Source organism: Anas acuta, chromosome 11 (genome assembly GCF_963932015.1).
Source record: "Anas acuta chromosome 11, bAnaAcu1.1, whole genome shotgun sequence".
Classification (NCBI taxonomy): Eukaryota; Metazoa; Chordata; class Aves; order Anseriformes; family Anatidae; genus Anas; species Anas acuta.
In genome coordinates, this window is record NC_088989.1 from 4176638 (window position 1) to 4202452 (window position 25815).

General features: G+C 40.5%; 1 protein-coding gene and 1 long non-coding RNA gene across 5 annotated transcripts in view; one reads left to right on the forward strand and one right to left on the reverse strand.

Moving 5' to 3' along the window:
- The window catches only part of SHQ1 (SHQ1, H/ACA ribonucleoprotein assembly factor), a 46965-nt gene extending 21547 nt beyond the window's left edge, over nucleotides 1-25418 (forward strand). For 2 of the 4 annotated variants that reach the window (XM_068694272.1, XM_068694271.1), the window contains exons 12-13: nucleotides 3056-3176; nucleotides 24218-25418. In XM_068694272.1, coding sequence (XP_068550373.1) covers nucleotides 3056-3176; nucleotides 24218-24866 — 770 coding nt within the window. In that variant the 3' untranslated portion in view covers nucleotides 24867-25418. The remainder of the gene's footprint in view (nucleotides 1-3055; nucleotides 3177-24217) is intronic. The other 2 variants (XM_068694273.1, XM_068694274.1) reach the window with 2 other exon arrangements.
- On the reverse strand, nucleotides 21707-22554 carry LOC137862329 (uncharacterized). Its single transcript, XR_011100185.1, has 2 exons — nucleotides 22064-22554; nucleotides 21707-21828 (listed from the first exon to the last, which is right to left on the reverse strand). It is a non-coding gene; the product is annotated as an uncharacterized lncRNA (long non-coding RNA).
- Nucleotides 25419-25815: the final 397 nt, after the last annotated feature.

A 25815-nucleotide genomic window follows, 5' to 3' on the forward strand; every position in this document is an offset into this window, starting at 1 on the left:
TACCCTACTTCAAGGCTTAACTAGTGTTTGTTCTTCAGTGCTTATTTTTTATTCCTGTGGTAAGGAGTTTTTATAGGGAGTTATTTACTGGGTACGCGTATAAGATGCATATCCTGAAAGCAGAAGTGTGTTTGCTGTGCTTTGTGTTCCTCCTGTGTGGGATTCCCTGTTTGATGTGTTGCGTGCATGTGCATACATAAAATCTCCGTGTGAACCCAAGCAAATCCACTGAAGAGCTGTTTTTCTTTTCCATTTGCTTTCATTTTGTTTCAGTGTTCTGTCTCCTCAGCTGAAGATCGTCATGCGTGTGTTGCTGACACTTTCATCTTTTCCCATCGTTGTTACCACATCTGAAAACCATGCTTGTATTCCCTCAGCTAATTTATTGCTATTGTTGATCAACAACTGTACCAGGCATTGCTCTGAGCTCCCAAAGGCAGGGAGATGTGCTTCTGTCACTGCTCGGCCACTCCCTGCAGGACTTCGGCTGCCGGAGGAGGAGGAGGGTGGCTGTTGGTAAGGGCTGCTGCAGTGAAACAGAGGGAATGCCTACCTCCAGTGTAGCTTAACTGCACTTGATATAACTTTCTGTTGACTTACTTTAAATCAGTCTCCCCTGGAATGTCAGGACTGGGATGGGATTGCTGATGGCAGTGTCACAGAGTCCTCCAGAGCCATGTTTTTACCCCTGCTGTTCCCAGCCTGCCTTCACCATCTACCATTCCCACTCGTGTATTGCTCAGACACAAAGTTATTTTTTTATTCTTGTAACAGAGGAGATGTATGATCTTAAGAGGCAACATGATGAAACTTTAATCTACATTAATGTCGGCATATCTTAGCAAAGAAGGGTTGAGCTGCCAAAAAAAGCAGCTGTCTTGTTTCCCATCCTAGCTTGGTATGTGCAGTGTGACTTAGTAGAGATCGTTTCCGCAATCTGTAAATTAAATATAAAATTATATATTCCCTTTCCAGTGAAATTATGGGGGGAAAAAACACATAAGATTACAGAGTCAGTATGTTAGTTGAAATAGCAAATTGTCAGAAAAACACCCCAGACCATGCATACAGACTACAGTGCCCCGTCTCTGGGATGCTTTATCTGCGTACTTACTCAAAGTCAGTTTTGTAAATACAGTGTAATCTTCTGGTCGTGTTTCACAAATGAAGTGTCCCGTAGTGGTGTACAAAATCATATTTTTATTACAAGAACGCATAGCATGTTTTAAATATATACAGGATTTGGAAGTGTTCCAAGGCAGAGGTAAGGTGGGCATCACTAAAGTCATCTCTGTGCAGAAGATGCTGCGATTCACCAGCACCGGCAGCTGCTCACCGTGCAGCCGTGGGCTGAAAGAGGAGCTGGGAGCTGCCTCTGCTAACACAGGCACAGCTCTGGGGTTCCTGAATGCCCATGCTGAGCAGGGATTAAGGCTGGCTAGAGCTGCCGCCTCTGTGAGGACAGAGATGTTAAGCTACAGTAATCTAAAATTGTAATTAATGAAGAAGGACTACTTCTTTGTTGAGAATTAGTGTTCGAGTCACTAATTTACATAGTTACTTGGCAGTTGAGTAAATGTAGTGGATGTTGTAAATGGTTCAGGCTGGCAGCTTGACAGCTAGAACCAAAAAGTTGAGCAAAATTTTAATTCCATGTATAATTTCTTTTTAAAAGAGCATACTTCTTTGTAGTCAAAATAGTTCGGTTTGACAGGTTTGGTTTGACAGGCATTGATGGTGATGGAGTCTGAAAGTTCAGCAGTTATACTTGGGATTTGTCATTTCTTTTGCATTCTTCCCTGACTTTTCTTCAATTGCTTCTTTTCCAAAATAGTAGTTTCGATACACATTTTTTATTTGTGTTTGCCGTTGCTTTGTGCTCTGTATTCTCTTTCTATACCGTGGTCTTCCCTATCTTTTCACTTTCTGTCTATATATTTTTCAGCATGGAATTACTCCACAACAAGCAACAAACAAAAATTTTGTGCTCAAACAGCAGGGGGAGTTCTGATCTTTTTTCCTTTTTTTAATTCTGTAAAATGTAATTTCATCCATGTTCAGGTTTCATAGCCTAGGAGGAGCCAGTCTCTTGGGAGAGGGTTATTAGATTCCATTTGCAGTAGTGGCTGTTTTCATTTGAATGTTTTTTCCCCCATTAAGCAGTGAAAATATTTTTTTTTTGTTGTTTAGTGTGCCAGCCTTTAACCCCTTAGCAACTTCCATCAGAAAACTGAAGGAGGAGATTTTAGTTAATTGGAATTTACATGAAGAAGAGAAGTTACGAATAGGGAATAATTGCATATGAACAGAAACAAACTGACTGCAGAAAGATTTCTGGTTGTGGAATGAGGAAATGTTCAAGGCTTTATCTTTTTCTGCATTTATCAACTGTACGTCAAATGGCACTTTCTTGAGCCTGAAGTGAATTTTTCTTTCTGGAGGCTCAGCTTGCCAAGTTACTCTGTAACTAAGAGCAGTAGGGAAAGTTCTGCTTAATTTAAAGCAATTGTTAGCTGTTAGGCAATGGTATCACTTACACGGGCTTACACAATTGCTGTGGCTTCTGGGTGCCTGATCCTGCTCTGGGCTGTGTGTTTCCAACTTTATTTTTTCCCAATGCAGGTGTTTGTGTAGGCATACAGAGAAATAGGCTTTATGTTTTTTTCAGCAGGGGAATGATGATGGGGCATAACCTTTTTGTTATCCGCGAGTTACTTTCCAGCTTGTTTTATTTTTGATGTGGTATAGAGCCATACAGTGAGAAGAAAGGAGAGGCAGGGGGAGGGGGCTTCTTGAGCTGTTGAGAATTACACGCATGACTGTGCCTCGAGGCTTCAGTCTTGCAGAGATTTTCTTGCTGAAGTCGGAGGCTCTGCATCCACAGAGATGTGGGAGCCGAGGGGCAGTCATCTGACTGCAATTCTGAGACGGTGAATCAACTTAAAGTTACAAGGTGGTTGTAGATAGCTGTTATTAAAGTCTCAAAGGTGGGAAGAAGATAGAAATCATAATGACTAATTTCTAGTGAATTACAGAAATAAAAATCTATTTCCAGGAAGAGCTGCGGTTTTGAAGTGTCTGCTGGACATTCACAAGATTTTTAGGGAGAGCGACCCTGCCTACCTCCTTAACGATCTCTTCATTACAGACTATTGCGTCTGGATTCAAAAAACCAAGTAAGTTCTTAACTTGTTATTGATGTGGGAAAGGTTTGTAGCATACTGCATGTAGGAACGAATAATCAGTAAATTAAAATACAGGCTACATCCTATAAAAGGAAATGTTTTCAGTTATTTCATTTCGTAACCTTGTTATCCAGGTATTCCTACAACATGGGAGAAGACATCCAGTTCATTTTTTTTATTTAGTGGCATCACTGGAGAAGGGAGGGAGGAGTTGCGTTTTAAATATAGGTGTGAATTTTCATTGATTATTAATGGTTTAGGGGAAAAACAGCTTTAGGGGAATTTTCATGCCATTGCAGTCCTAGGAGTAAGAGATTTTAGAGAACTTATGTAACATCCGGAAGATGGTTGGAACAAATTTGAGTTCAGCATTGAATTTACAATTACTTACAGTATTGACAGCTTCCAATTCAGGTAAAATGCACATACAGACCATTTAAATCTGTATGAAACAGTTGATTTATGAACTATAGCAGGTGTACCAATTGATTATTAACACCAGAATAAGTGTCTCAAATCTGCGTGCCTGTATACTGTTGCCCCTGTGGTTGCTTGCCTGCTCACTCTGCCTGGCAATATGCTTCGGCTTCCACTCCTCTGGAGAGGAAACAGTGACTGCCACTTCCAGACTGAATCTGGGAATCACGGCCTTCCTAATACAAATACAAAAAGTGCCATTGTCATGTTTGATAATATAGCACCATAGATTTCCTAACAATGAGTAAACATAGTCTTTGCCTTCTAGCTCACAATTCAAGATGGGTTATCTGTGGGCAAGAAATAGTCAGTGTGCAAGATACTAGAAGTGATGAGGGGATATAGAGGGAGCTTGGTAGTTCTCACAATCAGAAAGGGCAGTGTGCAGGCTGGCTCACTTCTCTTTCATAAGTTAAAGGCCTTTTGTTCACAACTGCTTAGTATGTGCTATTCATATAAATGAGTCTTATTCTTCTCTATATGTTAAAAAGATCATGCTCCTGCAGGTGATGATACACAAAAGCAATTATGGATGTTTCCAAAATTTTTGATTGATGAAACCTGATTAGTTACAAGAGCAGCCAGTTCATTCCAAATCTCCATTTCTGGGGGGTCCTTTTCACCCAGACCTTTAATACAAGTATGAGGAAATTCATGTTCAGGTTGAAGTTGACTTGAAAAAGTAAATGAAAGAGGGAGTTATTTCATGATCTTTCACAAAGAAATGAGTCACAGAACAGTGATATCACTGCTGCCCATATCAGTGAATGCATTGATAAGGAGGTCAGTCAGAAAACCCAAGAATTTCTTTAAACATAGCAGAAGAAAATGTATGGTAGATATAAGTGACTGCTACATTAACACATTTACTGCAAGACACATACATTATGTACCAGTTAAGCAGAACTGACAGCTTCTGGAAAGAGGGCAATTAAGCTATCTTACTGTCATAATGACATGGCACAATAGTTGTCTGTCATTAGGAGAACAAGAGAAAGAGGAACAGTAGAAACCATTGCCTATTTTTAGGAATGAACTTGCCTGAATCAGGAAAGCATTTAAGCATATGCTTAAGTCATTCCTGGTTCAGTTTAGCAGTGAAGCATGTGCTTGAAGTTAAGCATGTTCTAGGTGAGTGGGGGCAATTTTTTTTCCCATTGTAAGTGTTGAAGGGAATTACTGAGTCCACTTTTCACTCAGAAAATACCTAACAGATTTGGAAAGGAGTGGGGAATGGTCTGGTAAGAACAAGGGTTCCAGCTCCACAAGGTGAGTAAGGCGTTGGGATGGAAGGGTGGTACACATGCCATTCCAGGGGCAGAAAGTTGTTGCAGCTCTCTGATAATTGCCTCTGTGGGAAAGAGTTTTGGGAGGGGAAAGAATTCATAGGTTTCTTTAGTGGTCTTTTAATGAAATAATTTGTGTGCCCACTTGGCTTGGATACTTTCTCTGTTTTGTTTCTTAGCTATTCTTTGCTCAGTGCAAGCTCCATTAATCTTCTTTGTCTCCGTTTTCTCCTCTCTATTCATAGTTGTAGTCCCAGGTTACTCTCAAAAATCTGTGAAGGGTTTTTTCTTTTCTTCCTCTCTTTCCATGAGATGTTACCCAGTCCCAGTGGAGGTTGGGGCCTCTGTTTAACAGTTAAAACAGATTGTAGGTTATTTTTAGTGAAGAATCTGGGCACTTCAAAAACAGCTGGAAGCAAGATTTTTAGCTCACCTGTACTGGCAGAGAAAACTCTGGGAGTCATAGGTTTAGGAAAAAAACAATGACACAGGCAGAAGTACAATGGATATATCGTATGGTAGTAAGAGAATAATAGTCAAGATGAAGCCTTTGGGATGGAAGCACCACAGGTAGTTACTACCTTTTAAATTTCAGAGTGGAAACAAAACCTTATAGCCAGCAGTGTGTCAATAGCAGATTACAAATTTGGTTTGAGATCATCGTTTGGCTGTGGCTAAATTAGATGAATAAGTGAATGTGTCACTGGGCTGGCAGAAGATGATTTATTTTAAGCACAGTGTGTCTGGAATTGGAAATGATTAAGCTTCTGAATAAAAACAAATGCAGGTGGCTAATAGTCAGTTGGATATGGTGAGTACAATCCAGTGCTCTAATTCTAAGGATTTTTTGAGAAACTGATTTTATTGAAGTACATGTAACTAAAAGTAAATTCTTGAAAATCTTAGATAATAAAAGATATTAGCAAGTATAGCTGAAGTTTCATCTTTTCTTTTGCGGTCTTAAGTTAGTTTTACCTGCTTTTTAGACTTCCAGCTTGCTTGTGAAATAAATACAGTTCTGTGGTATAAAATGGCATGTAAAATCATTTTAACTCCATCGTGTTTTGAAGGAAGGGAGCATATTGCTCGGCAAAACCTATCAGAAGAGAGAGAAAAGTAAAGGTTAACCTGGGTAACAAAAGCTCGACAAAGACCTATGCAGGCGGCTTGTCGTAAGTCTCGGCAGGTGGTGTCAACATTTATGTTGAAAAGCCAGATGCAGCCAGATGGAAAATTGCATCTTTAACCCCTGAGGTCATAATGACATGTCATCACTTCATTTGATCCCCCTGCTAAGTGAGCTTATCATCCACCCTGCTGTCACTTCTGTTACTACTTTCATTTCCATAATAAAATTAAATTTAATTTGTCTGGTTTGCATGCTTTTCTTCTTTAGGTCAGAGCTTTTACAAACCGCTATGATACATATGGCAGCCTCTCCAAAGGGAGGTTACAACTGGACTTGTAATACAAGTCTGAGCTTTTCTGTCTTTTGCACCATTCTGGTATAAAAAGCAGAAGATGATGAGGGAGAGGAGACAGAGCTTTGGGGAACCACTGGTTGTCTCATAGCTATGTATGGGCTGTGAAGAGCGGGGAATCAAGTGTGGGTTTATTGCAGAAGAACTTCTTCCCTTCCCTTTCCTTGCTGGAGGATAGTTCTGTCTGTGACCCCATAGGAGTTGTTTCCCTTACAGATGTCAGAGTAGTTCACCCACTGACTTCTGCTGTGCTGAGGTTCCTTTGTGTAGCCTGATGTCTTTCTCCAGTGCTTTGTACTCCAGTTTGCACCGCTCTCTGTTCGTAGCTCAACCGTGTGATGCTGCTGGCTGTAAGATCAGCGGCGGAGTGCAGGGCTGAACAGCTTCGAGTCGTGGTGCAGGCAGTTAAGTGCGTGCCGTTCTGCATCCCTGTGGAAGAAAACAATTGAGCCCATGCCGATTTAAAGTATGTTTACCTAACATTTAAATACATGTTTGGGTTTAAACGTATACCACTTCATTATTGGTAAACGTATGTTTCCTGTGTTCCTGAAATGGATTTGAAGCTGGTAGGGCCCCTGGCAGTTCTCCAGGGGTAGTTACACTTAGGCAGTTTTATGGTTTATACATCTCCAAAGTTCGTGGGTTCAAGGAATGCAGAAGAGTAAGATGTTTGATCCCATATAATTTGCATTGTATTTCCAACAGCATAGTTTTATCTTACCATCTCATCTTTTTTTCATGATCTGTTCTACTGCAAAAAATTCTGAAGTCATTATTCACATGGTGTGTTGCTGTAGATTTGACTCACGGTAAAGGAGATCTGTTACGTTAAGAGGGATGAGCCACTAAATTGCTTCAGCATGTCCCGTGGAACTGTGCCTGCAACTTGATTTATGACACCTGCGTACAGGCTGCTTTGGTGTGTACATGCTCTGCAGTCACACCTCCTCGTTGCAGAGTACATATACTTACACCTACGACAAATGTAATCTTGCTAATTTGGATGACTCCAGCTATAACGTGCCAGTTCAAGCATGGACTGTTTGCTTTAGAGTAAGCTTTAAAGAACCAGGATCCCTGGTGTCATTTATGCAGCCTCTGTAGAAGCTGGTATCTTTATTGGAACTAGACTAAAGCCAAGTCAATATTGCTAAACATGTTCCGTTTGCTTCTGTTGATTTGCAGGTTAGACATACCCTAAAAGATATCCTAGCTTCATAGCTCTGTTTTCCTTTTCATCTCTTTGTTATAATCAAAACCTAGTCCTTGTTACAACATAATTACCTAGTCAGAAGCCAGCAGGGAGTTGCTGCTTGATGTGTAGGGTGTGAAGTTCTCTAAATAAATGTAGGATTAATTACACTCACAGTGTGTCATTGAGGTGATGAGATTGACTGTGATTGTTCAGCTCCCCTTCTCTTTTCCCTAGGCTTTCTGAATTACTCTTTTAATCAATACAGCGTAATGTGGGCCTGAAGGTTTACGGGCTGCTGTTGCAAAGGCATCAAGGAGTACAAGTCTTTCAGAAAAAAGTAAGATCGACGAGATTTAGGATTTCTAAGATTAGAAATGATAAAGGCACTAAAGTAGGGGAATAAGGATCTCAGCCTTCGGTATCATAGTTTTAGTCCATTGCTGTGGTTTGGTAGAGGGAAGATTTCTGTATATTGGTCCTGACCTCTTTTGTTGGTTTTAACTGATATTAAATATTTATTTTATAAGTGATCAACTGTTTATATATGGGAAGAAAAAAGGCAGCCTACTCATGTTTTTTTCCAAACATACATTTGATAATCAGAGTGGTGCTGATAGCTTGCTGTTGTGCCCATCTAAACACACTGTACCATCGAATGGTCAAAAGCCTCTTCCGTTTATTCAGCTGTTAGCATAACTGTATGTGTCTGTTATTAATTTACATCAAGTTCCGTCCTCTGTGGAGCATCTTATTTGTAGTACTTTCCTTCTGTTTTGTTACATTGGCTCTCCCATATACTCTTCTGTGCTTGCTTGTAGGGTGAAGAGCATTTAAGGGCAGCTTACATATGACAGCCCTCCTGAAAGAACTGCTTCAAGCTTCAGCTAGATTTGGGAAAATATTTTATAACATATAACATCTTTAAGCTTGTGTAGTCAAATATTATGGTCTTTAGGAGAATATAAATAGCTATATGTTAAAAAATATTTGTAAAATTGATCATCTATCTGCAAACTTAAAATTTGATCCTGTTATTATTTGCTGACATCTGGAAAACTCTGGAAGGTCGTGTAGAAACTACTTTGTGCCATTTTTGCATCTGTTTCTTGGCTTTTTTTTTTTTCAGTGGTTTGGACCTTTGGAAAGATCAAAATACTTTAATAGAGGAAAAACAGACTTTCATAAATCTTTGTCTTTGCTCTTTTGCTACTTACAGGGTTAATGTTCTTTAAGTCCTATTCTCTCTTTGTGGCTCCTAGGAGTAACTTACCTGTAACGTCCAGCTAAGGACTACCCTCAAATGAGAGGTGAATGGAGTAGATCTTGTTGATTGTGTGTATCTGTGGTGAAAATACTAAGTTCAGAAAGGAAGATTCAGGAACAAAACTATCCAAACAGACTGTTAAATGGTATGCTACTAGCAAGTTAGTTTATTAAATTTTGTGTGTGTGTGTGTGTGGGGATCATTAGCAGAGAAGAAGTATTAATCAGTGGCTGAAAGCATTCTCTTGTTAGAAGAATATGCTAATTTTCAGCTGTTAACCTCTTGGATTCAGCAGCCATGATTCAGAAGAACAAAAGCATAAGCAGTAATATATTCTGGATGAAAATCCTGTTTCTTGGTTTTGTGGGATTAAACTGATTGGTACGGTATGTTTAAGCATTTCCTACAGTTAAGATCTTAGGAAGAATGCAACTCACAGGATTGTATTTTATGTGAATTACACTTCCATGGTCAACTGCAGTCTGCTTTGGCTGTAGCGTAGGTTTTACTTTACCTTCATTACTGCCAAATTAAGCTTAATTTATTGAAAGATACGGGAATTACAGGTTTGATAAAATTCCAGTACTCCAAGTAGGTGGTGCAGAGAAAAGCAAAATTGCTTTCACATTGCTTTGAAAGCAGCCTTGCCATTAGCATCTGCTTTTAGTGTGTGCTCTCATGTAGCTGGTTATATTATTTATTAGTCAACAACCTCCTTGCCACCATTACAAAATGCTTTCTTTTGATATATTTTGTAGTTAAAGAACTATATTTTTCACTGTTTTTCTTGAATGGTATTGTTATTTGGATACACTGAAGCCCCTTAATTCCTCCCCCACAATCTGTGTAAAACAAAACAACTTGTTGGACTGTGGAGATCATGTTTTGAAGGCTATTCTTTCCTTTGCGGTTTCCACTCAATATTGAGGTCCATGCAGGTACAAGGGATAAAATAAAAAATCTTAGTGTGCTGCGCTGTGATCACACTTTTTCAGTGAATGAAGTAAGAAAGCTGTTCTGTCTGGTTTTGTGGCTATCCTGCAATGCCTTGCAACAGTAGCTCACGATTACAAGCCTCTGTTAATGTATTTCCCTCTTACCAGGCTTTGCAAACTGGCATTCCTATTGCTGGCAGCTAGTTCAGCATGCAGACTACGTTTGCTTACTGCTTGAGGTAATCGTGCTGCTTTAGGTTTGCTTTTCTACCACTTCTTTGGCCTGTGGTAGTGTATTAACTTTCAGATGTTTCATCTGGTTTTCAAAGTTTTACCAGTAATGGGAGTGGCTGCTTCAAATGGGATCTTTGCAGGCTCCTGAGGTTCATTTTACACCAATTTCAGTTTACGTACCACTGACCCTTGGAGTAACTGATGTGTCAGTGTTCTAGGAAATACTGGAAAAGGGGAGAGAAAAAAAAAAAAGGAAAAGATAGGATTTATTGTTTCTTTATGAAATGAGGATCATCCATTGTCTTAGGAGTCTTTGTCTGAGTACTAGCTGATAACTTAAGTGATCTGTAAGAAAATACAGAGTATGTCTCTTTTAGATAAAATTTCTGGTGACATTTAAAGTTGTTCTTTTTTCTAAAGTAGGAAATAATGATTTGAACAGATGAGTTGCACAGACTGACCCAGATTGGCAACATATGCTTATTTGAACAACATGCATTTTAATACAATCAAGTATAAGATGGCACATTGACAATAAGAGATTGTAGATCATGGTTATGAATTGAAGAACATAAGACAGTTGAGGGCAGGAAAAATAGCTTGGGTCATGCTTGAGAACAGTTTGAACTTGAGTGCCTATTCATCTCTCAGTAGGTAAGAGCGTGCGTGCGATGTTTCACTGAAGAAGCAGAATGGTATCGCTTAGGAGAAAAGTGGCACGACCTCAGACTGCATCATTTGTGAGCCTGCTAACAGACTGACTAATTCTAGAGTCTACTTTTAAAAAATGTTGAAAATTGGTGAGAGTTAGAGGAGAAAAAGCTCCATGAATGTGCATGTCTGAATGACCCATGTTATGGCTAAAACTGGAAAAATTTAGTGGGTCATTCCTAAAAAAGATTGATTTTTGACATGTCTTCAAGTATGCTGGGGCAGAGATTCGTTGTTTAGCTATTGTGTAATACAAGAAAAACAACAAAAATACAGCTAAAATTCATCTAATTGAAAATGAAACAGGAAAAATTCAGACCAGCAGTATGTTGAGTTCCCTCATTCTCCCTAGGTTGTTGGGTGATTTTTGTACTGTTTTATATTTCCATCAAGACAGCGTAACTTGTGGTTCATACCTCATGGCTCAAACACTGGCTATTGATATGGTGCAGAAAGTATTTGAGATTCTTCACGATTTGTTACTAAAATAGGTTTTTCTAGTCTTTTTTTTTTTTTTTTTTTTTTTTTTAAAAAAGATAAAAGGAAATGCTATAATTTAGCACTTAGACCTTAGGTAAGGGCTTACCAATTGATCAGAGTGCATGAGCAGTTGGTGCCTGAATTGGTAGAGGACCCAAATTTTATTTATTTTCATGCCAAGTCATCTGCTTTTAATCCTTAGATCACATTTCTTTGATTTAAAAATAGCAACTAAGAATTTGCAGGCACATTGTGTTTGTCTCATCTTTCACTATTTTGATGCATGTTTTTAATATAGTTTCTCTTTGTTTACTGTCATCCTGAGCTGCCATGCTTCTCATTAAATATTGCATCTTATTTAAGGCCCGAGGTGTCGCTTCAATTGTCTGCAGAGCAGTAGGTGTACACGGAGCACTTTGTAAATAACAATACCCAAGTAATGTAATATACTGACTTAAGAGGCTTAAAGCAAAACAGTGTTTGCCCTAAAGGCTGAAAAATGTGATAGGCAGGTGGGTATAATGCCAGAAATTTCCCTTTATATATGTTTTAGCAAGCCCTGTAAAGCATAGATTCTAACAAGGGATTTAATCTCTCCTCCCAGCTGCTAGCTGCAGTTTCCTTTGATGTTTTCCTTTCCTTTCCTCTCTTGTTTTTTTTCCCCTATTTATTCCATCACTTTTCTATAGCTCGTATTCCTTCAGGCTGTGTCTGCATGCACCTTGCTGCGGGTAGAGAAGGGGAAGAAGAAAGCCAGTTTTTTCCCCCTCAGGCCTTTGCTTTGATTTCCCCAAGTTGTGGGGAGGCAGCTCCTGCCTGCCTGCCGAAGGGTCAGCGCTCGGTGCCGTGTCTGCAGTCGGCACATCTCGGCCGGCTTCTGCTCCGACGGGGGAAGGATGGGCTCGTGTAGTTGTTGCCTTGCTGAGCAGGTGGAGCGTGCAGCTGTGATCAAAGCGGGGAGCCGATGTGCAGCCTGATAATGCCTTCCTGTTGTGTTTTCAGCCCTGTCAGTGCTGCCTCTGTTTCATCCGCCCGCTCCACCCCTCGCGGTGATTCCCCCGTACATCTCAACACTGAACAGGGATGGTACGAGAGAAACCGTGCTGAAGGGGTTGGGATGATCGTTTAACTTGGGACCTGTCCCCACTATTCCCCGGGGACTCCTTCCCACAAGAACCACGGCTGCGGGCTGCACGATGGCTGCAGGCTTTCCTGCCGTGGTGGGGAGCCAGGTGTGCAGCCATCTCCGTGGGACGTGGCCTCATCGCCCCAAAAAGGTGTAAGAGGTGAGATCCTGCCCCAGGGCAGCCGATACGAGGTGCCCTGCAAGCACGGGGTGGTGGCAGAGGAGACGAGAGGAGGCCACGGTGAAGCCCAAGCTACAGGTAACAGCAATTCAGAAATTTCCAAGTGAGATGCTGCTGACATAGGACAAGTGTCGGCGTTCTGTTTCTGTCACACAGCCAACACTTGCTATCGCATCTTAAAATCCGTTCCTTTCTCTGTCTGTTCTGTGGCGAGTTCCTATGAATCTTGCGTTATGTTGTTTACCATATAGAACTTTGGAAACCGTGCAGTTGCTGGATGTTTAGGCTGGTTGCAACTTATTGAAGCTATTTTGGCAACACTGAGCTGTTTCTAAACTCAGTTAAAGCATTCTTACAACATAAACACTGTTCAGTTTCTTTTTATAGTCCAGTATTAATTACAAGCCTGTTTTTTCTTCTGAATATTTTCGTAGCATCATATACATAAGCTGTCCTTGATTTCTTTTATAATCCATGATATGTTTAGTTTCAACTTATCAAAAGACCAAGTAATGAAAGTAAAATGTTACACTGGAAAGCTTCATCTTTTTTTTAAATATTTATAAATGTGAAGTTCAGCTCATACAGTATTTAGATTCTTTATGAAAGAAATGCTGTGGAACTACAGAATAAATATGGAGGGAAAGTCACTTGAAATACTCAGATTTATTAACATAAAGAAGTCACTTAAATTGAAATGATGGTGCTGCGTTTCATATTTGATTTATGTTTAACAGCCTGTAATACTTTAAGCTCCGTAGATAGCAGTTCGTGTTTACATGACTGCGAGTTGGCTCGCAGCGTAAGTTATCGCTCTTAGCTCAGAATTCAGGCAATGCCCTTTTGAAGCCAGAATTTCAGGATGAAAGCATTTTCTGTTGCCCATAAGCCTGTTGGATTCTTCCACGTCAGCCTTTGTTTTGTGCTCAGGACTCCTGTCTGTCACCTGAAGACGAGCGGTGTGTTTCTCTTGTCTGTTCTCCCTCCAAACGGGAGACTTTTTTGAACCCAGTACTCCCATTTTTATGGCATGATTTGCTTATCTTTAAGATAAAGATTCGGTGAGCAGCAAATACGATTCCAGTCTCCACTTTGTCTGATGTCTACAAAGGAGGAAGAAGGGGGAAAAAAGTTCTATAAACTTTGTACAAATCCCATCCTTGTGCCCTGGTTTCTTCTCAGCCCTCGACACCTCCACCAGGCAAGGGGCAGCAGCTGGTCTGAGCGCCGATGGGCTGGTTGGTACCTGCAGTTGGGATGTGCATGCTGTGGTCTCCCACCAACCCAGCACACAGTGGTTGTATTCTGCCTGCCCTTCTCATGGGGCTGTCTGTTTCTGATGTGATTCTGCTTATTTTCATGAAACAAGCAGGACTTCAAAGATCTTTTTCAACCTGTAGTTTCTCTTAAATTTGATTGAAGTTGCCTGTTATTTTGAAAATTTGTTATAAAGGAAATAATTAACAGTAAGTATAGACCATATAAGTGTACAGACCTAGATTATTTAGACTAAAAATCAGAATCCATTCTCTTGAGAAATGGAAAGAGTGAATTCTTACCTGCACTTGCACATCCTGAATAGACTGGGTGCGTTATTTTAGCAGCTGGCTTTTCATAAGGATGTTTATAAACTATGTGGTTTTCAGTGCTGTGTTCTGGAGACTTTTTTTTTTTTTTTTTAACCTATAAAGATAGTGGTTAGTCTCGTACTAAATCGTGTGAACAGATGTTGCATTGTTTGTGTTGTGTTTACACTCATCTGTCTTTCTTTTGCTGTAGATAATGTAGAAGATTAGTTAAAGTTTAGGTCAATTTTTAGCCAGGTCCTGAAGAAAATGGTCCTCTTTCTCCTTCACAAGCACATTAAATTCAGCTTTGTTGTTAGGTTAGCTTTGGTACGCATTGATTAGAGTTAATGAGATTTTAATGGGGTTATTTATTGGTTCTGCCTCTTACTATAAAATATGTAATAAACTAAGCGCAGAGAACTGTTGAATGGTGCTGCTTGAGTTTATCTCACTGCCTGTTAATGATATTACCTTTTCCGTGATTCTTTCAGATCTCCTGAGTCAGGTGGGGTTATGATTGGCCACCTTTCAGATGGTGCATCTCAGGAAAACAGATGAAGTAACAGTAAAGGTTGGAAAGAGCAACTTTTAGATGTTGTCTATTCCGTAAAGGAATGGCTTTCTGTTTTACTGGTACCGTAAGAGGAGTTTTGAGGGTAGATATGTCATTTTTGAAGAAGGAAATGTAAAATTTTAGACTTCTGAACTTCTCTGCTCGTTAGGAACCTAAGGTATTGTCTGTGTATGGAGAGAGAGAAAAATGCTATCTGTATTCTTCCGAATGAGTGCATTTCCTTTCCAAGAAAGGGTTGCCCTTTGGCTCAGTTAATGTGTATTTTTCTTTTCCACTTCATGCCTCAGACTTCAGGGTAGTGTTGTTCTGCTTCGTTGAAGTTTGAGTTATATTTCACAGTAGAGACCGGTTGTGTTCCCAGAACTGGATAAAATCTGTGTATAGTTCCCCAAGCCTGTGGGAAATTGGGGTAGAGGGGTGCATAAGGTAGTTTTCAGTAAAAATAATGTAAAGTTAGGATCTTTTTGCAGTTTGTAGTAGAACAGAGTACAGATAGGCGAGTTGTTCATCACTGTTTAAAATCTATCAAGCCTACAGACTCTGCTGTGAATTACTTTCAGAGCTTTATTTGGGGGGGGGGGGGCTTACTCTTGGTGTGTGCATTACCGCTTCTAGCAAATAAACGCTGCAAAAAGTCTGGGCTAATTCTGAGCTGGCTTTTTCAAAACCATTTCTCTTTGGTTGGAGGTCGCTGCGTCGAGGATAAGTTGAAGCACTCATTAGGAATAACCTTGAAAGTGGAATAAAATGTGGTGAAATACGGTGTCTCGTATAAAACACGCTAAAAGGTGTAATTGAGTCAGAGGCCTTATCTCCGCACAGAATCCGAGGCTTTCGGAGCAGTTTCAACAAATGGATGGTGTGTTTAGTGTGATGAGTTTCTTACGATTGCAGCTAAATGTCTGTTTGTAAGGATTATGTTCCTGGACTGGAGGATTTTTTTGTTATCTAATCTCATTGTTTGACCATTTATGCTTTTTGTGCATGTTGACTCTAGGTGTTTCTACATTAATGAAGTCTGCTTTTCAGTTCAATGTCATTTTTGTTATTGCTTCTATGTTTTACAGTCAGGGTCGATCAAATCTAGACTTCTTCGTGTCTTGAGTATCTTATTAAAATCAATTTGTCTTTCAATTCTGTATCATGAGAATTAAATCATTTTTTTTTCTTATTAGCGGTTTGTTTTTCAAATGTGGAGTGATGTTTGACTTTTAGTTGGGTTTCTAGCAGAAGCATGCTAGTGTTGGCCCAAAGCCCTGAAGTTTCAGTCCTGTTAGGGTAATTCAACAGTGTGTCTTCCTTTCCCACCTTATCAGGCACCCCTGGATATCAGAATGTGCTTTTCCAGTGACTTTCCATGTTACTTAAAAGGGTGGGCTCAGTTACCATCTTCAAGGCATTCCCTGAAGAACACCACTTTGGTTGCTGAAGCAGCTCTGCAGGCCTGGATGGAAGCTGACATCTAAATTTTAGGCGGAGGAACAACATGTTTTCTTTTCAAGTCTTTGTAAGAATAGCTGGGTGCTTGTTCAGCTGCATCACTCTTGTATCAACTTTCTTTTTTGTGTGGTCAGCTGTAACTTACTGAGTCCTCTGCATCAAAGGACCTTAAGCAGTAGCTTTGCTGCCTTAGGGAGATGAATTTTCATCCAGATGATGACAGAATTCCTTTAGGAAGTCGATGTTGGCATTATCAATGGGCTCAATGTTGAACAAGGTCTCTTCAGACCCCTTGTGTAGCCCCATAATGGGCTTGGAAGACAGCGGTGGATGGAATCTGGTGAGACCCCCTGTGGGCAGGAAAAGGGCTGAGCTGCAGGGTCTGCAGCTTCTGGTGGCCGGTGTCGGTGCTGAAGCAGCAGGTACGTCAGGTTGCAGCCTGTCCCTCGCCGTTGGGGCAAGGCAGAGTTCCCTTACCCCTCAGAGCTTTCCCGGTGTTCATTGTCGTGCAGATCCTTACACCTGGGTGCCCTCCGCCTGAGCTGCTGGGGCTCTGCTTGGGGTTTGAATCCAGTGATGCCTGAGATAGTAATACCCCTGGGGTTGTACTTAGGGTGCCTCTAGCTAACAAGTACATGTAGTTGTGGGAAACTGCAAGCAGTGCTGCCAGGTCTGTCATCTGGAACACCTTTAAAGTGGTTGTACTGGCTGGGCGTGCTGCTTGTTATCTTATCTCTTGTATCTGAGAAAAAGGATGTCTGTGAGGCTTTCTCTCCTAAGTCTGAATTTTGCCAGGCCTTGTCAGGAGAGAGAGTTTAAATATAGACTGATGCTTTCTCCTTAAGCTCCGTGGCTTCTCGTGGAGCCATCCCAGCACACGGAGGCTGTTGGGAGTACCTGAAGACCCAGCAGACGGGAAGCCTTTAGCTTAGCGCAGCAGCTTTGCTGTTAGATGAATCCTAGGTGTCCGGAGCTCCTGTCGAGTGGAGATAAGTTATTTAACTGCTCTTTTTGTACCTGTCAGCCCTGCTGGCTGGCACAGCGTGCTGCTAGTTTGTCTTTGAGTAGCTCTCAGGGAGCTGTAGGCCTACCAGGGGATGGCTGCTTAGCAATAAGGCAGGCCTGCTTTCCCACTTGGTGGAGCCTACAACACTGCGAAGGCAAGCCTGCACTTGAAGTATCTACTGTTTCTTTGAGCGTTGTTTATCTTGCCTGTAAGGCTTAAATATAATTAATGGAAAGTGTTCTACATTTAAAACAGGGCTTGTCAGCTCTGTAGAGCCAAGTTAGAGTATTGTTAGGGACTGATTCCCATTGTAACACAATTAACAGGCCCAAGACACATTGGAACAGCCTCATACAACAAGACTTGAGTTATGAATCTCAGTTCCAAGACCAGTTAGGTCGCATTCAAACACCAGGCTGGTAACCAAGGCTGTTGTCAGGGGTTTTGATATACAGGTTCCCATGCTTTTGTTGCTTTTGAGCTGTTCTTGCCCAAGTACGACACAATCTGCCATGGCTTAGTGCTCTGTGCACTAACTTGATTGTGACTGAGCAGGGGGAGATAAAAAAAAAAACGAAAACTCTATGTTAAAGTTTTGTTATCCATTATACCTAGTTGACACCACGGACTTCAGAAAAGTGGCTGTTTGTATACATCTGTAAAATACAAAACCAGGCTTATGATTCAGTAGAAATAATTTTTCTATTGTTTACAAAAACAGGAGCAAGCTAAAGCTTGTACCAGTACAAGAAGACACTATTTTCATTCCTTAGTGAAACATTGCTGACTCCTGTTTTTAAAGGCTGTCATGCCAATTTGACTATTTACTCCTATGTTTGCAAATACTTTGCACAGCATTTTAGGTATGCAACTCACAATGCTGTGATCGAGTATGCAGTGCCACCCATCATGTAGAATGAGGAGTAGAATGCTGATTTTCATATTTTTCAAGTTCTTTGTTTTCTTGTTTGTTTGTTTTAAGATAGCTGAACTGCCAAGCAAGAGATTTGGATGCAAGGCAGATACCAGGCAGATGGAAAGGCCTGGCCCATTAACACTTTTTCTTTAAACCTTTTCCTTTCATAGTGCTATTTCTGACTGATGAGCATATTATACAGAAGCACTTTTTTTTTTTTTTTTTTTTAACTTAATGTTTGGTGAAAACTTGGTTTTTGTCCCCAAACAGAAAACTGTTTGGGGATCTTAGGTCTGGATGCATCTCCCCAAGTCCTGTGGTCTTCACCTGCTGTGGTTGGGTAGGTAATTTTGGTAGGTTACCATTCCTTCTGGCTAACATAAGCCTTCCTGCAAAAAATCAAGTCCCTGCAGCATGTCTTCCTCTGTGAGACCTCATCTGGTACCTCTGTGCTCTGGAGTTGTCATCTATCTTCATTCATCAGAGCCCAGTGCCCTCTTTACTCCGTAGCAGAAGGTAGAACCAGAGCCCCTCGGGCTGTAGCTGGGGAAGTCGTGTCCTGCTTCCCACCCACCCCAGCTGTCCCTCGTGTCACTGGGCACTGCATTCAGTCCTCGTGGCCCTCACCTCTGCTGGTGATCATCCTGAATGATCAGCACTACAGGAGGTGCGGAAATGAGGGAAAGGTAAGAAAACCATCTCTGCTTTCTGAAAGGCCACTGGGGCAGAAAGTACTCTTACAGTTCCTGTACAGCAGTGTAATTGGAGACTGTAGCTTGTTTAAACTTTACAGTTTTGTCTGTTGATCAGTCCTTTAAGTTGCCATCCTACACTCAGCTTTTCCTTTTCTGCTGCCATAATCCTCTTTTTTTCCTGTTATCTGTCTCCCTTTATTTACCAAATCTCTTCAATTCTTTGTTCTTTTCACCCCAGTTTTACTCTTTTATAATCTGAGATCTGTAGAACAGCATCTATTGTTTCTTTTAGACAAAATTCCCTGCTGCCTAGGCAAGGATTGCAGTACTTCTGTCTTGAAATTTTAATTTCAGACTAATGGACAGGACCTGAGATGCCTCTGTTGTTACCTGTTTCTTGAAGCTGTACATTAAACAAAACATGCATCTGATCAGCTTAACCTGTAATTAAGCATTTTCCTTAAGCAACTGACGTCTTGATAACTAATAATTATCTTGTGTAGCACCTTTAAAGCTTATTATGCAGGTTTATGTAAGAACACTATTACCATAATAATAAGATATCATTACCACGATGTGCATACGGAATGAACATGTCTTAAAGTAATCATGCGTTTCCATTAATCATACTTGAAAAATTAAAGTATTTGCTGTTTAATCTCTAAAATGCTACTCAAAAGATTTTGGAAACAGCAGGACCTGTTTACTGCAAGTCTCTCACACATCATATCTCACTTCTGCTGTCTCACTTCTGTTTCCTGAATTGCCCCTTATCTTTCAGCCAGGGAAACTGTCAGCTCAGAGACCCACAGTATCCCTTGAAAGCATTTCCATGCTCTGATTTTAATGCTGTTTGCCTTGTTTTTGTCCAAGGAGTACTGCCACCTTTTCTTAAGGCTGATGTGAAGTGCACTCCTGAAATTCAGTTCTCTTTGAAATAAGATAATTCCCTGAAACAAGATGGACTGATAGCTAATTGCAGTTCTGTTAGTCCCTTGCACAGGAAAACGGGAGGGGCGCAATGACACAATGCTGCTCTTCGAGTGCCTTGTTTGTTTTTTTTTTTAATATAAAAGATTAGAAAGTTAGGGAGTGGAGTTTGCTGCTTTTATGTATAAATTTGTTAAGAGCATGACAGTTTGAATTTATTTTTCACATTTGAAATGTTGAGCTCTGTAGGCTTTCCATTTTTTTCTGGAAGAGACTTGATGACCAGAGTAAAAATTGGGAGGAAACGTTTCATCTGCTAAGAAATCTGAGTAACTGAAAAGATACTTTATTTATGCTCTTTTAAATCCAGTTAAAATCAAATATCCGATGCAGCTAAGAGCTAAAAAATAGTAGTGGGGCTTTGAGCAACCTGATCTATAGAAGGTGGCTCAGCCCGTGGCAGGGGATTGTAACTAGACGATCCTTAAGGTCCTTTCCAAGCCAAATCATTCTGTGTTTTCTATGAAAATATTTTTTTAGGCTTTTTATGGCTTACCAGAAGGCTCCTATTCTGGTTGGTGTAATGTGATTCTTGAGTTGCTGGTGGTGCAGTTAGAAAAGGTGGTGCAGGTCTGCATGAAGTCTGCACCCTTTCTTTTTTTCTGAAATGTGCTCTGGGACCTGGTGCTTTGTGGTGGCCGCAACACTGCTCCCTGGGACCCCATGGGAGACAGCTGAGGTAAGGCAGATCTGGGGAGCAGGAGGATGGGTGGAATTGTTGGCCTTTTGCAGGCGTTCACTCATTCAAGCAGAATATCTGTTTGTGAGGTTGAATCAATGCCATGTTTTGGTTATCTGTTGTAAAGATAAAAAGCATCTCCTCTTTCGGTAGTTGCAGATCGTTTGAGGAAAAAGGAGTACACGTGAGTCTGGAAGCCGCAGCTGTTTTATGACTTAATTATCGTTATCTTGTAGTCTACTTTGATCACTCAGAAGGAATTGAAACGAGACATTCAGAAGAATGCCTTCTGCAGTTTTACATTGTCCAGTAAGGCAGATGTTCACCGCTGTCAGGCACCAGCATTTTCATTCATTCTCTTTGAATTCATTGATAAAAATTCATGTGAGAGTAGAGGGCTGAAAAACCTGCTGCTTTAGAGGGGCCATTCTTTTATCTGTCAGGGGTACCACACATCTAATTTAGTAAAATAATGTGTGTTGAATAAAATGAGCATCTCGCTGTGTATTTTCTTCTGTACCACTTGTCATTAGTAATCTGGAGCACAGAGAAGTAGTAATGTAAAAATGGACACAAAGCCATACGTCTCCTTAATACTTGACTTGGTTATGCAGCATGTTTCTTTATCCCAAGTGTTAACTTTGTTATAAGAAAATACTAAAAGAGGAGGAAGGAGTTTTTAAGGAAGGGATTTCAAGGACAGAACATCTTGCAGGAAGAATATGCAGGAAAAATTAGAATAGCAGAAATAAGTAAAAGCCAAAGAACACCTACAGGATTGGGAAACAGTGACAGACATGATAGAAAAGGTATGTGGATAAACGGGGCTTGAAAAATTGATTTTCTATCTTTAATGCCAATAGTAAAACAGGTAGTGAGACTGAGGTTGCTGGAGTTGAAGATGTGTCAGCAGAGGAAACTGTGCGTCAATGAAATTAAAAGGAACCACGTATTCTCTGCCACGATGCAAGGAAAACAATATTCTCTGTAACAAAGCAAGTTGAGGTTGTAGAGCTTGTCACATTCTTGTGGACAGTCACGTAATAGGACAAAAATAATTGTGCCTTCATGTTGTTAACCTCCCCTACTGTGGGAGGAGGCACATACACGAGTACGTGCGTGAAGTTAGGAGGAAGGACATGTTTCAAAACCAAAGGAGAAAAATGCTTTCTGAAAGGGATGCAAACTATGCAAACTCCTGTGACTTAGAGCATAACCCAGCTTCTCACTGGTGTGTTCAGGAAACAAATTTCCCTGCAAGGCAGTTATTCCTGTATGACTTACCTGCAAGGCCATATGAACCTTGCTGTGCATTGCTTGGGGTTTCTGTCTGCCTTCCTTTTTACTTAAGGAGTAAGGAAGATGCTTCTTCTGTTACAAAGTTGGCAACTTCTCAAATGCTCTGGAACTTAAAAAATAAAAAGATCAATTATTAAGTTCTTGATTTAAAAAAATAAATAAATTTGGAAGTACTTCACCTAAATAAATTTGGGCAATGTCAAGTAAGCAGCTCTTTAACATTTGAAACCCATGTTTACATTGGAAGCTGTTTGGATTTGTGATTTAACTTTAAGCTTTTTGGAGTTAAAAGTCCTAAAAATACCTTTTTTCTGTTGCTTCTGTTATTTCCTGTAAACACTTATTTCTTGGTTTTCCACTCTGTGGGTTGGGCGAAGGCAGGTTGCTGTATTTCATCCAAGTTCAGCCTTTAAATGTTGCGCTGTGCCTAAAACTGCATAAGCTTCTGCATTAAATTTCCCTTCCCCCAGTTTTAAATCCAATTCCTTTAGGAGCAGGGGGGGAAAAAAAAAATTGAAGAGTCTCTGTTATACTGAGTAATTATCCCCCCTGGGAAATAGAATATAAAGATCTTTAAAATCATTCAGCTGAGAGAACAAGCACTTTAACTCGTGCCTCGCAGGAGTCATGTATTACATTATCAGCTGCTTGCTCCGGTGTCAGCGTGTCGTGCCTTGCAGGTTAGCAGGGTTTGGCAGAGGAAATGAAAGCCAGTCAGTTACTGCAGGATTTATAGCAGACCTGCTGTTGCAGGAAGTGGTGAAAAGTTGATTGATAGTCTGGGGCAAAACTCTACAACAAGAAACAGGATGTATGCTTGCTGGTTTTATACCTGGTTTCCCCTCTGTGTGGTGGTGTCCCCCCCCCTGCCCCGGTTCCAGGCATTCCCTTGCTTTTTGTTCTGTTTTTAAATCCACGATGCCCTTTTCTGGTAAAGCATGTGCTGACTCCAGAGCACTTGAGGAAATGGATAGGGCTGCTCCAAAGATCAGGAGCTGAGGTAATGTGCCTGTTGTAGGAGTGGTGCTTATCTGAATGGTCCCGATGGCTTTCTTCACTTCCATTTCAGCCATCGTACAAATGCAGGGTAAAGCACAGTGTGTTGGACACCTCGTGGATGCACCAAGGTAGCTATGAAGTGAGGAGAAGATATCAGAGAAACCAAGTGTAGGATAAATAGCATAGGTGCAGAATATTTTTCTCAAACTTTCAGACAGGAAAGATTGATTCCCGGAGGCCTGGAGTATGGCTATGGATTCTGTCAATATATCCTGAATTTTCTTTGTAACTATTGTTTTGTTTTATACTCATTTACTAACACAACTCAAATCTAAATTGTGTACGTTTTTCCTGAATATATATATTTTAATGTAGATCCTAGAAAGTGTGTGTATATGTTTTCTGAGAGAAGGTGAGATTTAATTTCAAATAACCTTTAAAAATGAGGATTGTTTCTGCTTTGTAGAGGAGGGGAAGGGAAGATCTGCCTCCTCAGAAGAGGCAGGTTTTAAAGAAGCCTTCAAAATTAGCAGAAGAGGGACTGGACGGAGGATAGCAGAGCTTTAAAAGATGATTTCTGAAAATGCTTCCTAAGCAAAGGAAAAGTTTTGTGGAAGGTGGTCACCAGGCGCTGTACATTGGAGGGAGCTAGCATGAACTTCTCAGAGGAGAAACTTGCAGTTTCAGTTAAGAATTATCCTGCTTTTTGTTTGGAGTTGCAGCGCTGAAGTTTTCAATACTTTAAGAATACAATTCAGTGTAGTGAATTACTTTTATGTACAAAATGAATGTCACTTGGTTGCATACAAGCAGAGCTGCATTCCCAGAGACTGATGATGCTCGTTAGGAGCGTGCCGTTCTGCAGAGTCAGCTTATTATTGATTGTCATTTGTTTTTCTTAGAGAGGTCGGTCAGAGTTAAGAGGTGGATAAATCTGTAACCAGTATAAGATTTGAAGGCATCAGATAGTTCTGGGAGAGTTAACGGTAAAAAATTAGGCATTTAAATAATGAAGACAACCCACTGAGATGGACTTGATCAACTCTGCTCTATCAGTTCATCTGTGTTTAGCAGACATCTGGAAGGGCAGTAAAACAAAATGATTCTGCTGCATTTTAACTTAATCCAATAAGCCAAATACTGCAGAGGTCACTGCTAAAGACAGCAACCCTGAAAAGATTTGTTCTGAGATCGGTGTTTTGAGAATCCCTGTGAAACCAGTAGTTTACCATGTATTGCTGAAACAACAAAGCAGTGTTTTTTCCTGAAAATGTCACTGAAGGCTTTCAGTGGGATATTGCTTAGCCATATAAGAAAAATTGCTCAGAATAATCGTAATCACCAGTACTTTGGATACTTTTGTGTAACTTTTACAGTTATAACTGAAATAGGAAGTTGTTTGCAAACCAAGTGAATAGTAGAAATGTTTGATTTGTTCTCATTATCAAATGGGAATGTTCTGTTTGTAACATTAAATATGTTCTTGTTTAAAGGTCAAAAAAGTTGGCTGCACTTTCTGAATCCTTGCAGAAAACCGCACTGGCTAAGTCCCACCTCGGATTTGAGCTGGAAGAGCTGGAAGCAGCAGCGCTGCTGGTACAAGAAGAGGAGAGACACTTAAAAGCTGCTGCTGCAGTTTCCAGGCAACAGCTGCCTTCCTCTGAGTCGGAGACAAGTGACTCTGAAGAATCGAGCAGCACTTCATCTGAGACAGAAGGCTCTGATTCAGATGAGCAAGAGTCCTCAGCCGGTGAAGATGGGAAAATAAATTCTTCACAAGGCGTGCTTCAAGAGGAGGGGACAGCTCCACTTATTGACTGTAATGGATTAAGGCAAGTCACAAACACTTCGATGGTTGAGGTTAGTGATGAAAAATCAAAGGCTTCTTTGCAATCTATGTCTGTTCCTGGAAAATTGATAGAAGAATTAGAAAAGCAAATGCACACTGCAATTAGTCTTTCAGAACAGCCTGAAGAACTGGCTGCTGCAAGTTGCTTTGCTTTACGGGAACAAGAAGAAAACCATGTGTCTGAACCTGACAAGTGTTCGGAAGCTTCTACTGGGAAGGGAAATTTCTTGGAGGTGCCTTCAGAGACAAATCCTTTGCTTTTTCTTTGCAGTACAAATGAAGATGAAGACTAAGGGACCATGTTAGAGCAGTGTGACCCAATAGCAACACAGCTTGGTGCTGTAATGAGGTGTTCCCAAGGCTATGCTGAGCTGCAGAGAGAAGCTGATATTTTTCTTCCTTATGTTGACAGTCTGGAGGACAAGACTGCTTTGAAAAGAATGGATGTGAATGTATGATAGCCTCACTTTTTTTATTTTTCTTCTTTGGTTTTACAGAGTCAGGTTTGATCTCTATGTGAGGGAACATGTAATTTCAGGGAACTTGTATTAAAAAAAAAAGGTTTTTGCTTTAAAAAAAAAAAGTTTTTGTTAAGCTTGTTTAGTAGAATTATGTCCTTAATCACAACTGAAGTCAGCTGCAGAATCGTTAAAGATACCTTTAGATGTTGGCATTTACTTGGAGAAATACTCCTGTTACGTTTGTATTTCATGTTTTCTGCTATTTTCATTTTGAAATGGTTTGTAGCTAACCACTTCAAAAATGGTTATAATGTTAAAAATGTAAATTCTGTTAATAAGATTTTTCTATTTTTGTGCGAAAATAAAGCAAATTTTTCAGTGCAAGATAGAGCTCATAGCTTATTTCTGCAGTTCTTAACACATCAGAAGTGCTGAAGTAACTTCACTCTTTCATCTAACTTGAAATGTTTCCACACGTGAGCATGGCTGCTGCTTTTTCATTAAGTCCTAATTATTATTTCTTCTGTCTGTGTATGCTCTTCTCACTGAAGTAGTGTTAACCAAAATGAAGAAACAACATCGTGCAGTGGTCTTTAGTACAGGACTGCAAGCAAACCTGCTCTGTCTCGACCCAGCTTTGTGACTTACCTGTTGAACAGCTCGGGAGGAGCAAGCTGTGAGTGAGGGACCTGGTCTAGTGGGAGGTGTCCCTGGCGGGGCAGGGGGCATTGGAAGTAGGTGATTTTTAAGGTCCCTTCCGCTCCAAACCATTCTATGCTTA